The 16776-nt window shown below is 46.9% G+C and overlaps 1 protein-coding gene across 1 annotated transcript in view; it reads right to left on the reverse strand.

Moving 5' to 3' along the window:
- Nucleotides 1–201: 201 nt before the first annotated feature.
- Nucleotides 202–16776, reverse strand: part of LOC144101297 (uncharacterized) — a 28444-nt gene continuing 11869 nt past the window's right edge. Inside the window, exons 2-4 of the mRNA XM_077634404.1 lie at nt 9035–9258; nt 2374–2706; nt 202–889 (exon numbers count right to left, since the gene is read on the reverse strand). Of these exons, the coding sequence (XP_077490530.1) occupies nt 482–889; nt 2374–2706; nt 9035–9258 (965 nt within the window). The 3' untranslated portion in view covers nt 202–481. The remainder of the gene's footprint in view (nt 890–2373; nt 2707–9034; nt 9259–16776) is intronic.

Genomic DNA, 16776 nt, shown 5'->3' on the forward strand with positions numbered 1-16776 from the left:
CGAAAGCCTCATCACAAAATATTTTCGGACAGTGGCCTAGTAACAATAAACCTTGCTGTAGTATTGCGGAGTCACTTGCCTTAGAGACAGGCCAGGTCTTTCGTAATAACAGGAGACTTTTCAATGCACAGTAAAATCTATCGTCGCCACAGAACGGCGATATGTTTTGTCGTATTTTGGGCAAGGCTGGAAAGAAACAAATTAAAGAGAGCGCTCCTTCAAGCTTTATTCTGCCAGAGTGGCCGGGAGCCGAGACAAATACATGCAAAAACAACACAGCCGAAACAAGAGAGTTGCAGTACGAAAAGCGCACAGCGTGCAAGTGACATAAAATCAAAAAGAAGAGACACGAAAAAAAGTTTCTCTGCTGCTTCGCTTCAAGATCAACGACACATACGTTTCAGGTTGCAGGAAGGCGTCAGTGGTGAGCGTTGATCCACCGGGTGATTTTTTTCAGCGGGTTGAAAGCGCCGCCGTGATTTCAGTTACCCCCTTGGCCGCGAAATGTGGCATCCAGTTCCATGTACTTGGTCTCGAAGATTATCTGCCGGATGCGCAGCTTGGCCAGGTCTCGGTGGTACCTGTCCATTTGGCGTAGCTCCATGAGGACTTGTCGGCAGAACAGCCGCTCTTCGAACAGATCCAGATCGAATGGAACTGGGGCGCCGCCGCCACCATCGCCGCCACCATCTCCGGCACTGTCGCCGCGACCATCGCCGCCGCCGATATTGATGCCCGTCAACGAATTCGGGTTGCTGGACTCCGAGCCGACGGGCAAGGAAGCGGCGCAGGTAGCCACTGGTGACGGGACAGGCGAGCTCTCCACGCTGGACGGCTGACCACCACTGCAGCTCGCGGGCGTGGCGCCTCGGTGGTTCTCCTGTGGTCGCTGCGGAGAGAAATAAGAAAAAGAGGAAGGAGGGGAGAATGTTAAGAAGATTGTGACCAGGATGGTTCTCGCACCGCACAAGCTGGCCATGGCATCAGGTTTGTATAGCTGGCAACAGGAAACAAGCACTTGGTTAAGTGATGTCCTCGAGCTTTTCGACGAGAAGCAACTCATGAAAACTTCCCCCCAAAAAATGGTCCAGAGTGCGTGCAATACGCAAAGTAGCGAAACCAGTTGGTATATAAATGAGTTTACAGCACAAACAAATACTCTCTTTGCAGAAACTCGAAAGAGCCTAATCTCTGCTTCACATATATACTGACGGTTGCGTTGCTCATACGAGAGTCGAATAATCTTCCTCTCGGCTAAGCTGCTGGCTTGTTTGCGCTGAAATTTCGCACAGAGGTAGTGTTTAGCGACCTTATTCGGTATTGTAGTTGAAAATGTTTATTGATCAGACTGAGTATGAAAACAAATCGTAAGTCCGCATTATATGCAGCGGTAATAATCATCAGGCTAACTACATCCACTGCAAGATGAAGGCCTTTCCCTCGTGCCTCCAATTAATCCGGTCCCGTGACAGCTGAGGTCACATTATTGCCGCAGACCTCATAAGCTCATCGTCAGCAATGCCGCACCAAAAAAATTTTTTTTCGCAACAGCTGTACCGGCAGTACCATCTCTCGCTCCCCAGGCGATGGGGAGCACTTTTCACGTCGTGTCTCGCGTCGTCTGCTTTCGTCATTCTGCCAAAGATGAAAGAAGGCGCTGCTGGTGCAGCTTTTGGGAGAAAGCTTTTCTTGGCCCGGGCACTTGCGTTTGCAAAGCATACTTTCACAGAATCAGACAAGTGCTTCTTTAAATCGTAGTATAAAGTAAACGGAATGCTACATTTGCGTGAAATTTTCGCGCGAAGAAGACAGCAGTGAAGGCGAGAGAATCATTCTTCGGTTCTCTCTGTCAGACGCTAAAGTCTGCACCGCACTGCTCAAAATCACCTGCAACTTTATATTTGGGCTGCAGCGCATTGCAGGATTCTTTTAGTCACGACATACGACGATGTCAATTGCGAACAGTTTCGAAGGCCTCCACACAGCTGAAGAAGTGGGTGTCCTGAAATTCCGCACCACATGAGTGCTGAAGAAGGTCGCACAGTTTCAAGGCAAACCCCAACACCGGATGGGAGGTTGCGTTTTACATTTGGTTCTAAGAAAAAACGGTTCCTTGTCCTCATTGGAAGGGAAATTTCGCTTCATCAAAACATGGCACAAAAATGTGTATGCCTAATGAGCTACGCTCCTCACAGAACACTGTTTTCTTCTTTATATCACTTCGTTACAGGCCGTTATGTCACAGGACTTAACTGCACGCCTGTCAGAATTAAATCATTGTACAGATATGACTGCGGTGTGCGTTTAAAAAAACAACAGCACTCTGAAGAAATGAACATCTGAAGGTGTAACGCTGAACTGTAGTGAACTTACCTCAGGCCTAGTGAACGGGCGTGCTCTTTTGGGCGGCGGAACATTCGGTGACGTCACACTGTCAGGAGCAGGGTAGGAAGGGGAGGAAGGCGAAGATCCATGCTCAGTATTGGGTTGCGGTCGCAGCAAAGCGTGGTCCCGAGGTTGAAGTCCGCTGCTACCGGTCGCCTGCGGCACCGGCGAAGAAGGAGGTGACAAGGATGTGGTCTTCGTCGAGCTCGGCTGCTCCTCGTCCTCATCCAACGAGCACTCCGGAGACGAAGGGAGGATCATGTCCGGTTCTTCGGCAATAAAAAACACCGGATACACCTCCTGGAGCTCCTGCTTGACACCCTGCGCTCGCGCCATTGTGTAGCGTCAGTTTACACCAAGGAGATACAGATATTAGACCGCATAAAGTCTGCCAACCTTGAGCTCGGTTTTATTCATTCATTCATTCATTCATTCATTCATTCATTCATTCATTCATTCATTCATTCATTCATTCATTCATTCATTCATTCATTCATTCATTCATTCATTCGTGTATAAATAGGTTCCTTTTTTTTTCAGACACGCGTGTGGTACAAGCTCGTTGACAGGGTCGAAATGACTATAGTGGATCAATGATGACATTCGATACATTCTTTGAAAAATTTCTTTCTGCCATTGCTCGTGCCCTTTTAATAGTTGCACTAGAGCCATGACCCCCTAGCCACCAGCGCAGAGACAGTATGGATTCAGACGCATTCCAGTCGAAACCCCCTCCCTGTTTTTGTTTACTGCGCTCTTTTCCCTATCCGCTATACCACCACGAGCCAACTCGGCACGACACGCAATAATAATAGAATAGAATCGATAGGTGCCAAGTGTTTACGCTCTACTGCGTGCTGAGCTCAGAGAAAGCTGTCGCTGTGCTGTTGACCACCAGCAAAGTCTAAGGCTACAGATTTTGTGGCAGCCTACGCTGTTACAACGGTCACAATGGGTTGACGGTCGCGTGGACGGCGCTGGTCACGTGACCGGATGTATACGGTCTAAGATGTCACTATCTACGCTACGACGTTGATGGCGCAAGCTCCTGCGGGGCTTTCGGTTGTGTACATCAGATCCTAGTTGTTGCTCTTGTTCTTTCACTTGTAGCCTAACGTCTGTCTTGGTTTACACTACAGAGGAGAAAGATCAATCAGCGAATGCGTACTATCGCGTTCATTATTAGACAGTGGACAGATTTACCATAACGTAGACGTACTAGCAGAGGCGCATAACATTTTACCGGAGTGGCAAGGCGCGGCCAAGCGCAGTCGGCGTCTAGTTTTCCGGTATACGTCTCCGCTATTATAAATCTCTCTGGTTTCAGCATAGAGCAGGCATACTAAAGTAGGCGTACGCGGGACTACCAGACGCCGACCGCGCAAGCGTAGTGGTCCCAGCTGGCCCCGCCCTAGCCACCGCGCATGCGCAGGAGGCGTCCAGTAAATTCTGTTACCTACAACGTGCCGGCGTTGATTGTATACTGTCGTTTGGGCTTTATCGCAAACGAATGGAGCTTGATGGACAGCTCTATAAACAAACCGAAACACTGCAGCCAACCCTGGTGTTTCGACCTGCAGCTACATGGATAACTTTCCTGCCCTGCCAGGGTCTCACAACTTCGCCGAGGAGGCTTCGCACGTTTCCTTGTATTGAAAGCCGCACTGAGTGCGACAGAATATACTGTGCAGCTTTAGGGCGCTACAATCTTCACAGTTGTGCAGTCACCCACGGGCAACCGTTTTACAATAATGTCGCCTAAAGGGAGAAAGAGAAAACCTTTATTTCCACCAGGAAATGGTGGGGGTTCACACCTCGCAGAACGCACGCAGGCGACCGGAGGGTGTCCCTCACCGCACACTAACGACTAGTGGACGAACTTTGCCACAGCCTCAGTCGCCAGATGGGTTATGGAGATTTGTTGCTTTAGATCGGGGCATCGCAGCGTGGTCTCGCACTGTTTTATTTCTGAATTTGCCTTAACCTGGGGAGTGTCACAAACTCGGAAAAACTTACAAACTCTCGTGTCAGCCGGCAGAAATTTTAATTAAATGGTACCATAAATGATTGCCAAAATACCAGACAACCTCGTCTCTACCATGCTTAAAACCGACGACATGCACCTGTAGATTACCTCTCTAACACAATATGGGTAAGCATATGAAAGGATGTACCCTGTTAATTTCCCCGGTTAATACTGAAGACTCAAATTATAGGAGTTTTTTCTGGGGACCAAGCTTTTTCAATGTATGTACGCCTCGTTACTACAAAAATGCGTTTTCCAGACAACGCACCGGGTGAAAATGGACGCAGCCGAATAGTACTCATGTATTTTTGTCCCATTAGTACGGAGAGCGATGAGCACAGAATCCCGAGCGCCTCTACCTAATGTTCCGCCTCTTGTATTTTGAGGGCAGAACAACAAGAAAATGCAATACAAAAGGACAAATGCCGCTGTAATGGCCTCGTGTGTGTGCGCGCGTGTTGCAGTAAGAGATACTTCCTCACACCAAGAAGCGTCATCACGCGTTTTGTGAACCCCTAGGCGCTCCAAACGTGCTTCAACCTACACCGCATGATTTTGAAGATAATCGCAACTAGAACAATGCACCTCGAGCTTCCAAGATTGCCTAATTTCCACTTCACTGCCAGCCACTATGCACAGAAGCACTTCGTAATCATGCAACGTTTTTTTCACAACATTTTTCGTGTCTTCGTTATTCGTTATCGCGGTCGGCTCGCTTTCTGGACACTTTTTCTTGGAACTAGTGAGTTAGTTATATTGATTTTAATGGCGCAAAAGCAACTGAGGCTATGATGCGTCAAGCACACGGTTAGAGATTTTGTTAAAGGTTACGCTTTTTATATCTAAAGTTTGTTTAAAACATTAGCATCTATGAGAATCTTAAAATTCTTGAAAAATCAACCAGTGCTTGATCACCCAAAAGTAACATGGGGTGTAGTGGGATGTATTCATTGCAGAATGTTGTGAAATATTTTTCCTCAGTTGTTCCAGTTTTGTGCATACAAATAAAATCTGGTTTACCGTGAGTTCATTGCCACACATTTCGCAAAGAGGTTTGTCTTTTTTGGTCAATATGAAGTTGTGTGTAAGGTGTGTGTGTCCAATGCGTAGTCGATACAAAACTTCTGTAAAACGTTCCTGATGTTTAGATGATCTCCACTCTCCCAAAACGGGTTTTATAGAGTGTAGTTTGTTGTTTGTCTGTTCTTCCCATGCAACCTGCCACTTATGCCTGAGTTTACTGTGCAGTAAATTAGAAAAATCCCTCTGTGGTATGTTAACTTGTTTTATATAACCAATTCGAGCTTGCGCTGCGCAAGCATCTGCTCTCTCATTCATAAATTTCCAACATGGCTAGGGACCCAGCAGAATATAATGTTATGTTTTTGCTTTGTGATTTTTACTATGTTATGTATGATTTTTCCTATTATGGGTTCAGCAGCATTTTTATAGTGCAGCGCTTTGAGCGTTCTACGGCTACAAAGATGGCATAATACTCCGTAGTAAATACCGATGCATACTGTGGTAATCGTATCATTTTTTCATTTTTTCCTTGAATTACTGCACTTTCGACATGACTTTCTGTTTTTGAGCCATCAGTGTAAACTTTAGTGTAGATGTCATAATTTTCTTGTAAGGCAAAGAACTCTTGCAGGATGTGCTCGTGTGGCATTTGCTCTTTGTTTACGTGTGTCAGTGTGAAGTCACACACTGTAGGCAGGCTGTACCATGGTGGCAGATATTCATGTCTTTGTGCAATATTCGGTAGGGCGTCCAACACTGCTAACTCTTCACATTTATCCTCAAAACGCATTATTAGTGGCCTGATAAAATGTGGTTTATTATTGAATAATCTTCTAGATGGGCACTTGGTAACAGTGGGATAGCAGAGATGTTTAGGAAGAGAACGGGTTTTTAGAATGTACGTGCATATAAGTGTGACTCTTCTATCCTCTAGTGTGGGCTCATTAGCTTCAACATAAAGACTATTTATCGGGGATGTTCTATATGCTCCAGTTGATAGGCGCAGACCAAGATTATGAACAGGGTCTAGTCGTTTCAAGTAGGATGCTCTTGCTGAACCATATACTATGCACCCGTAGTCCAGCTTGGAGCGCACCAAAGACCGGTATATTTGTAATAGGCATGCTCTATCGGACCCCCACCGTTTTCGCGAGAGTACCTTTAATACATTGAGGGCTTGGGATGCTTTCTTTTTAGGGTTGTTAATTTGTGGTAGAAATGTAAGTTTCTTGTCAAAGGTGACGCCTAAAAATTTATGTTCCTGTTTGACTGGCAGTGTGGTTTGATTCAAGCACAGATTGGGATCGACCTGTAGGCCAAGTCGTACTGAGAACCGAACAGTTACTGTTTTTTGAAGAGAGAATTTGAACCCAGTTTTCTCTGCCCAAGCAGCCAGTTTCTTTAGTGTGATTTGTATTTGTCTCTCGCAGGACAGTATGCTGGAAGAAGTGTATGCTATCTGTAGGTCACCTACATAAACTGAATACATTACGGACTTGGGTATTATTTTGGCCAAAGAATTCATTTTTACAATGAAGAGTGTCGTACTTAAAATGCATCCCTGGGGTACGCCATTCTCTTGGGGGAATTTCATTGACAGAGTTGCTCCTAGACGGATTCCGAATGTGCGGTTGGACAGGAAGTCGTTCAAGGAGTTCAGCATCCTGCCGCGGATCCCTAGCTCTGCTAGGTCATGGAGGATGCCGAACTTCCACGTGGTATCATAGGCCTTCTCCAAATCGAAGAAGACCCCGATACAGTGCTGTTTGTGGATGAACGCCTCCCGGATGGTGTTTTCTAGGCGGACAAGTTGATCAGTGGTCGAGCATGCTTTCTTAAATCCACATTGATGTAAATCTAAGAGTCGACGAGATTCAAGTGTGAAGGTCAGTCTAATGTTTATTATGCTTTCGAAAGATTTAGCAATGCAGCTGGTGAGGGCTATCGGTCTGTAATTGTTAGGACTTGTTGGTGGTTTTCCGGGTTTCAGAAAAGGTACTATTATTGCTTTCTTCCACTCCTCAGGTATATATCCAGTTGTCCATATTTTGTTAAAACATTGCAACAATGCCTACACGGCAGCCTTAGAGAGATAGGTGAGCATAGTGTAATGCACATTGTCTGGGCCTGGTGCTGTCTTTTTACCCGAACATAATAGTCTATTCAATTCTTGGAGTGTGATGGGTTGGTTGTAGTCCTCGTGCATACCTGCTGCAAATGGAAGTTTTTGTTTTGCTGCTATTGCTTTGTGCTTCTGGAACGTGTTTGTGTAGTTGGACGAACTGGAAACTTCAGAAAAATGCTCACCCAGTATGTTGGCCTGTTCTTCTAATGATGTTTGTGTCCCAGGCGTAGTCAATAGAGGAAGTGTTAAAGGGGTATGGTCACTACTAAATCTACGAACTTTTTCCCACACCTGAGGTTATTGAGCTGTTTATTGAGGACAAATATTTCTGCCAAGAGGACTTCTCGGCATTTCTTCGAATGAATCGCGCTCTAGCCTTGGCCCTCTTAAAGGCAATCAAGTTCTCCGCTGTTGGATACCGACGCAGAGAGCCCCAAGCTTTATTTTGTTGTTTTTTTGCTAATGTGCATTCTTGTGTCTACCATACTTTATGTTTTTTGTGTACGAGTCCTGTTGTTTGTGGTATGGCTAGTGTAGCGGCCGATATTATGCATGTAGTAAACCTTTCGTTAATTTCGTCTATGGTGAGGTCTTCACAAATTTTTTTTTCTTCTGTGGCATTAACGGTAAAAAGTGACCAGTCGGCGAGGGGAAGTTTCGAGCGCCGTGGTCTTGTGGGGATGACTGGAGTAGACGATGAGAGGTTGATAATAGGCAGGTGATCACTTCCCAGAGGGGCATTTAAAACATCCCATTTAAAATCGTTAAAAAGCGATGCTGATGCGAAAGCTAAATCGAGGAAGCTCATTTTTGCCGAGCTTGGGCAACAATAAGTGGCTTTTCCTGTATTTAAAAGACAAATGCTATTTGAGAGGATAAAATCTTCGATTGTTTGCCCCCTAGAGTCGCAGCGCTCGCTTCCCCAAAAAGGGGTGTGAGCGTTAAAACCCCCAAAACTAATGGCATCCCCAAACTAAAGGCATCATACTAATGAGGCACGGCTGTGTATGCATACCTGAGGAACAAAAAAATGAAGGAAACTATAGCGGAGGGACGTTTTTTTAGCGGTGGCGTAGCCTCTTATTCGGGAAGTGCTGGATTCGATCTTCAGTGCCTGTGGGCACCCACCGAATTTCTAATGGGTACAAGATTTCCCCCGGCCTGTTGCTCGGCTCCTCTCGGGTGAAATGCTTGGAAAAGGGCCTTTGTCAAACCTCGCCCCTCTCGGTGAGGTTAGAAAAAGGCGCTTTTCCAAGCATTTAACCCGAGAGGAACCGAGCAACAGGAGGTTGCCCAAAGGTCTCTCAGTGTTGCACCTCAGCAACGTAGCGGTGACTACGGTGCTGAAGGACAAGTCGCCATTGCAGCCAAAGCGGCAGTGTGACAGCAAAATGAACCGACACGACAGCGCGTACACTCACAGTTCGACGCGACGCCCGTGGGCGCACAAGTGTGGGCAGCATGACGTCGCTTACGCAGTGTGGCCCGTCGAGGGGTCCTGACGGCAGGTCGGCGGTGGGCGGCGACTGCACGCGCGGGTCGCAGCAGATGACACTCCGCAGGAAATCCCACGAGCGGAAGTGCTCCCAGCGGGAGACGTAAGGACGCACGGCCGGCGACTTCCTCGATGCAGCCTCCTTCTTCAGTTCCTTCACGAAGTAGTCGCGCAAGGACTTGATCTTGTCCTTCACGTTCACCACTGGGAAGATAAAGAAAAGGCGGAAAGACAGTTGTCGGCCTCTGCTGGTCACCGCGATTGTACCCACTGCCTCACAGTTGGTCGATGCTGAAGCGACATCCGATGCAGGTAGATCAGAAGCCGCACACCCGAAGAGCCTCGAACGTTAGAAATGCGGTTGGTCGGCTTGCGGCTGCGACTCCGGCATATTAAGCTACGGCTTACGACCTAGGCAGCGGAAATAGCCGCCAAGCATGACATGAAGGCTACGACTGGCAACCGGGAGGCCACGACCGGCAGCCAGAAGGCCACCCGCGGAGTGGCGGCATCATAATTTTCTTTTCTTTTTTACCTTCCTTAATAAAGGTTTTCACCACCACCACAAACCGGAAATTCTGACCACTCGGCTTGTGATAACAAAAGTGCCGGCCAAACACGCACCGCTCTAATGCACGATTACCTGGCCAGCTGCCAACGAATAGTGAGAACGCAGCTATTTTTGGACTGCATCTTGTAATTGTGCAAAAAAAAAAAAGGGACGAGGAAGAAACCAACAGGACGGAGCGGGGAACTTCAACTGGTTTATTACAACTGTGCGTCTTACTTATACAACCATTGCAATCACACTGTAACCTGACAAACGATCATCACGTAACACTGGTGTGCAGGCGTGTACCGGACATCATGTTATCCAGATATCAACAATATTTATCAGATAAGTTTACCAAGGTTTTGCTGACACACCAGCCGGATTGCTCCTTATTACATTAGGCCTCGGAGTCTTTTCTAATTAGTTTAGACGCGAATTTTTTCAAGACTGTGGTCTCCGGGAACCGAGGCGTGCAACCACGGCAGTGGCGACAATGGTCGGCCACATGCCCTCCCCCCGCCATTGTCGCCACTGCTGTGGTTGAACGCCTCGGTTCCGCGAGACTACAATCTTGAAAAAATTCGCGTCTAAACTAAGAGAACTGTATGAGGCCCACTGTATTAAGGAGGAGTCCGGCTCGTGTGTCAGCAAAACCTCGGTACACTTGTCGGATAAATAGTGTTGATATCTCGATAGCATGATGTCCCATACACGCATCAGTGTTACGTGATGATCGTTTGTCAGGTTACAGTGTGATTGCGATGATTACATAAACTTGACGCACTGTTGTAATAAACCAGTTAATTTCCGCGCTCTGTCCTGTTGGTTTCTTCCTCGTTCCTTGCCTTTTTGCGCGGTTTCAAGATGCATTCTACTACTAGTCACCAACTAGCCTGCTTCACTATTATACTCGTTACTTTCGAGTTCAATGCGCCCTACCTTGCTTTCTCTGTGACAATACCTCCGTTACACTTGTTTACTTGACAGGGGTCATCACCTGTCGTGCGCGTGCGTTTGCCGTGAAACACCTGTTCGTCCTGCTGGAGGTCGTCGCCCTCTTTTTCCCGTGTACCCCTTCGCGCAGGCATGCTACAAGATTGATGACGATACTCCGCTCTGAACTTTGGAGGCAATTCCGACATCTTCGAGGTAACCTGCGTGTGCTGGCAGCGTCTCAGCCTGGGAGACCAGAGGACCATGTTGCTGTGTACAGAAGGTACTCCCGTGAATCTAGATATTGCACTGAACTGCTGTGGTCTCAGTGTCTTCCAGCACTCCTTGATTAGTTAAGTGTCGGAGAAGTGTTAATTCACAAGGAAAAGTTTCTTATGTCGGTCCGTGCAATGTGCCGAAATTTGTTGATAACGTTTCGTCCAATGGTCCCAAATTCTGCACTGAGCCTAAAGTCTCCCCAGAGGAACTCTTGTCCCAGGTTAAGGATATAGCTAAACGTATGCCTGAAAATGAAATAGGCTGGTGTATCTCAGAAGGTGTTAACTGTATTTTGTCGAAGCGGGCCAGGAAAAACCACCGACTACAAGCTGGAGAAATCATCGACTATCTCAAGCACAATGATCTCGCCTTAATTATTTCGGATAAAGTGGGTTGCTCTGCTGTTCTGCCTGTTCCAGATTATCGCAAAAAAGCGAAGCAAGTCGTTTCAAAAAACGTTCGCCAGGAAGTGCTAAAAAAGCTAAATAAAGTCATTGTTTCTGAGTGCGATACGTGGCAGGGGCTTCCTCCAAGTTTCTACAAAACATTTGCGTATACTTCGAATAGCGAACCCGTTCATGATAAAGAATTCTGAAGAGGTTATTGAATTTATTCGTGACCATTAAAGCTCAATTCAATCTTTGTTCTATTTTTCAACAGCCGTAACCGCACTTTTTTATTCCATACCTCAGGACAAACTCTTTTGCGCCCTTAAAGATAGTTGATGACTATGACCATGTGGCTTTTGAGAATACATGCGGATTAAGTGTAGATAACATTTTAGAAATGCTTAAGTTTTATCTTTCATCTACCATTGTGAGTTTTGAAGGGAAGAACTTGATTCAAAAGCGTGTCGTTTGTATTGGTTCTTGGAAAGCCCCTTTGTTGAGCGACATATTTTTATCATACTTTGACAAGCGAATTGCTGAACGCCTTGACACAGCCTAGTCGGCTAAGGTTTTTAAATACGTGGATGATTAAGCTATTCTCCTGAAATGGGTTTTTGCATGAGGCGGTTATGACATCTGTGCACCGGATTCTAGAAATCTCCGAGTGCTCTTTTGGTCTTGTATAGCTTCACCCACGAGGTGCCAGCGCGAGGATCCTCGCAATTCCTGGATATCTGCATCGTTGTCCACGAAACCCAAGCGTGCTGGAGGCATCAGGCTTGATAAAAAAAAGATATTTTATGCCACCAGTCAGCTCACTCTAAGCTTGTTACAAGGAGTATTGAAAATAACTGCCTGCGTGTTGCTTTGGACAAGTCCAACAATCGTGAAATGTCACACAGCGTGGGTTTCTAGCTACAAAGGCGGACCAGTGCTGGTTTTCCCCGGGAATTAATCACCTTAGTTCTAGAGGCCCTTGCCAGTGAAGCTAGGGGCATGCCTGAGCACCTCCGCAGGGAAGAAGCGCAACTGAAGAGACCCGTTCTCATCCCATATTACCACCAGATCTCGCATCGCTTGAAAAAAGTGGCTCTCTAAGGTGACTTGCTGGTGGTCTTCACCGTACCCCAAAAACTGGCCGGCCTATGCAATAAGGTGCCGGAAAGGCACAAGGAAGAATGTAGTATCAAGCGCACAGACAGATTTCTCCCGTGGAAAAGTGCGGTCATTTATCTAACACCCCTGTCTTGTGGCAAAAGGTTCATTGGGCAAACTGGACGTTGTATAAACGTCAGACTTAGGAGCACCATGCAGGAGTAGGCATATTGGCGTGGGGAGGGCATGTGGTCGACGATTGTCGCCACTGCCGTGGTTGCACGCCTCGGTTCCGCGAGACCACAATCTTAAAAAAATTCGCGTCTAAACTAAGTAGAGAATTGTACGAGGCCTACGGTATTAAGAAGGAATCTGGCTCGTGTGTCAGCAAAACCTCGGTAACCTCGTCTGATAAAGAGTTTTCATATCTCCTTTAAGGGTTAAAGGTTAAGGGTTGAAAAGAAGCAAGACATTAATCTCATAACAAGTCTGGCAAACTTGCAAACGAATACCCATTATTATACAACTAGACATCCTAAGCACTGGAAAGTCCATCGTAACCGCACTAATTACGGGGAACAAATGTTACGGTACACAGTATCAAGTGTATTAAATTATTTTTATCGCAAAGAAATTGATCTGATGAGCATTTCGAAAACACAATTCAGAGATTTATTCCTTTAGTTTAGAAATAGCGTTGAGAAAAATAATTCCTTCTTTTTTCTCTTCCTTTTTCCTTTTTTTCTGAAATGCTACAAACCTCTGCACTACTTTCATGAAAATTTTTTTCTCGGGTTTGATCTGTAAGCTCTGTGTACCTGTTAATTCTTCTGTTTAGTTTTATAACTGCTATTCTTTCAAAACTTTGAAGTATTTTCAATCATGCATACTTACACTGCGTTTCGTACTTGTACATTTCACGAAAATTGTCTTTCGCCATTTTTTATTGGTGTATAAAATATGCTTCAAAACGGTTTTTTTGTGTGTATACTGATCCGTATATGTACATTGTACGAGCTCGTGTTGCCTATGTACACAAGGGGGGTGGAAGCTTGTCAAGCTGCTGTCCAGCAGCTTTTTCTTCCACCTCCCCATGTTTTGAAAAAACAGGAAAATAAACCGCATTCGTATATCCGGATAGTATGGTGTCCCATACACGCTTGCGCCCCAGTGTTACGTCATGATCGTTTGTCAGGTTACAGTGTGATTGCGATGACTGTATAAATCTGACGCACTGTTGTAATAAACCAGTTGAAGTTCCGGGCTCGGTCCTGTTGGTTTCTTCCTCGTCCCTTGTCTTTTTGCGCGGTTTCAAGAGACATTCTACTACTAGCCACCAACTAGCCCGCCTCACTCTATTATAGCAGCTAGTGTACCGCCGCCTGTACAGCACGCGCGGCACGCACAAAACCTTATAGGCCAGTCACGTCGCAACACGTGTTCACAACACTCGATGCTATCGTAAACCCACGCACTCCGTCTCATGCGACGGCAGGGCACGTTAAAAAACCCAACGCAAGGTGGTAGAAATTCATTGGAAACCTCCACTAGGTATACGATCTTTCGGTTTGACTTGCATTGGTCTTATGGAGTTCAACATCCCAATGCGACTGAGGCTATAAGTTACACCTTAGTGGAGGGCTACGGATAATTTAGATCACCTGAGGTTTAACATGCACGGACATCACACAGTACACGGGCCTCCAGCATTTCGCCTCCACCGAAATGCGACCGCGGCGGCCGGGATCGAGCCTGCGTCTTTCGGGTCAGCAGCCGATCGCAGTTGCCAATGCGGCGGACCGTTCTATCTCATTTCACCCCCTCTCTTTTCCTTTCCCTCACGGCGTGGTTGGCATGTTGACTGAGAAGTGAGGAAGTTTGATTTATGGGGGTTGAACGTCCCAAAGTGATTCAGGGTTTGAGGGACGCCGTAGTGAAGGGCTCCGGAAATTTAGGCCACCTAGGGTTTTTTAACGTGCACTGGCATCGCACAGTACATGGGCCTATCGAAATTCGATCGACGCGGCCGGGATCGAACTCGCGCCTTTCGGGTCAGCAGCTGAGCGCCATAACCTCTGAACCACCGCGGCGTGGCAGGAGTGAGAATGGAACTGCGTCTTTCACTTCATTTTCTCAAAACCCGGCAGTGGCATGCGCATTTTGATAGCATTTGCAGTGGCATGCGCATTTCGATAGAGGCGAAATGCTAGAGGCCCGTGTACTGTGCGATGTCAGCGCACGTTAAAGAACCCCAGGTGGTGGAAATTTCCGGAGCCCTTCACTACGGCGTCCCTCATAGCCTGAGTCGCGTTGGGTCGTAAACCCCCATAAAACATTTTCTTCTACTGAGCAAGTGTACCTAGGTCCGATTCCAGCCGTAGCGGCCGCGTTCTGATGGAGCCAAATTGCAAAATGACCTGCCGTGGTGGCTCAGTGGTTAGAGCGCTCGTTTACTGTGCCGGGGTACCCGGGTTCAAACCAAGCCGCGGCGACCGCCTTTCGATGGAGGCGAAAAGCAAAGGCGCTTGTGTGCTGCGCGATGTCAGTGCAGGTTAAAGATTCCCAGGTGGTCGAAATTATTGCGGAGCCCCCCACAACAGCACCTTTTTCTTCCTTTCTTCTATCAGTTCCTCCTTTATCCCTCCCTTACGGCGCGGTTCAGGTGTCCGCCGATATGTGAGACAGATACTGCGCCAGTTCCTTTCCCCTACAGCCAACAGCCAATTCAACCTTCAGGACGATTGACAAATATCTCACCACTGGAAATTGAGTCACGTGACCCACCAGGAGGCTTCACATTTTCGCCGAGAGTGCATTTAGAAGTACTTTTGCATTTGAAGAACCCGAAGCGTCCTTGGGCGATGCACCCGCCGCGGTGGCTCAGTGGTTAGTGTGCTCGACTACCGATCCGGAGTTCCCGGGTTCGAACCCGACCGCGGAGGCTGCGTTTTTATGGAGGAAAAACGCTAAGCGCCCGTGTGCTGTGCGATGTCAGTGCACGTTAAAGATCCCCAGGTGGTCGAAATTATTCCGGAGCCCTCCACTACGGCACCTCTTCTTCCTTTCTTCTTTCACTCCCTCCTTTATCCCTTCCCTTACGGCGCGGTTCAGGTGTCCAACGATATATGAGACAGATACTGCGCCATTTCCTTTTCCCAAAAACTAATTATTATTATTATTATTATTATTATTATTATTATTATTATTATTATTGGCCGATGCTCTCTTCCTCCCACCTTTCAACCTCTCCTTCACTCCTTTCCTCGTGGCGCAGGTTGGGTGTTCACCATGAGTGAGAGAGTTACTGCAAGAGAGTTAATGATAGGTTACTGAGAGGTAGTATGGCACTTTTCCAACGTGGCCCATGCCCAAATATGGTACAGACTACAAGAAATTTGGCAAAGTGAGGTTGACCGAATTTCCCTGCCTGTGAGTCATGGTGTGCTCTGGTGTAAGACAGGCTTCAGCTGGTCTCAAAATGAAATTGGTCCCTAAATTGAGGTAGCCCACCTCCGAACATTTGAATATCGAGTGTGCTGTGCCATGTCAATGCACGTTAAATATCCCCAGGTGGTCGAAATTATTCCGGAACCCTCCACTACACCTCTTCCTTTTTTATCTTAGTCCCTCCTTTATCCTTTTCCTAACGGCGCGGTTCAGTTGTCCGCCGACATGTGAAACAGTGCGCCATTTCCTTTCACCAAAAACCAATTAAAAATTAAAAAGTTGGCCCACGTTCTGAACCAGCCTGGGATACCCCCACAATGGGCTTGGTACATCTCCGAAAATCTGAAAATAAAGTTGACCCATATTCGGCACCGACATGGGACACCTCCACAATAGGTTTGGCCCACCTCCAAAATTTAGGCGGCCCACCGTGATTTTCGCACAATATTTTGTGCTCAGCAATGCTAAACCACCACCCATTTTTGATTCTTTTAAGAGCGTGAGCTCTTATTTATCACGTTTCTCGATTTCTCGGTGTCTGCTACCACCTCCCTTCGGCGTGAACTTTTCTTAGTCCGAGGAATTGAAGATGGCGGCCTCCATATTAAATTGATATAGCAACCGAATTGGTGATTGGCTGGTGATGTAATTGGTATATATTAGGGGTAATTGGTGACACCACTTATAAATCGAAGATATCAAATTCGTATCTCCATTGGTGGACCGCATTTTAATCTCATTCACATCAATTCTAGTAAACCGAACAGCTAACGCTCGTTACTTCCAGACGGTGGCGGCATCTTTTCTGTTGTACAGCGATAACAGCAGTAGGTGGCGGTGGAAACATTTATTGCCAAGCAATACAAAGAGCGCAAACCCCCTAGCATGCCATGAGGCAACCCTTAGTGGGCTGCCCTTACAGGGCAAAGGACAGCCCTTGGAGGGCTATCCACATCAGGGCGTCGGTAATTATCCTTCGCTGGTCAGCAGCAGCGGCGCTGGCCAGGAGAGTCTCCCAGTATGACT

Source organism: Amblyomma americanum, chromosome 1 (genome assembly GCF_052857255.1).
Source record: "Amblyomma americanum isolate KBUSLIRL-KWMA chromosome 1, ASM5285725v1, whole genome shotgun sequence".
Lineage (NCBI taxonomy): Eukaryota > Metazoa > Arthropoda > Arachnida > Ixodida > Ixodidae > Amblyomma > Amblyomma americanum.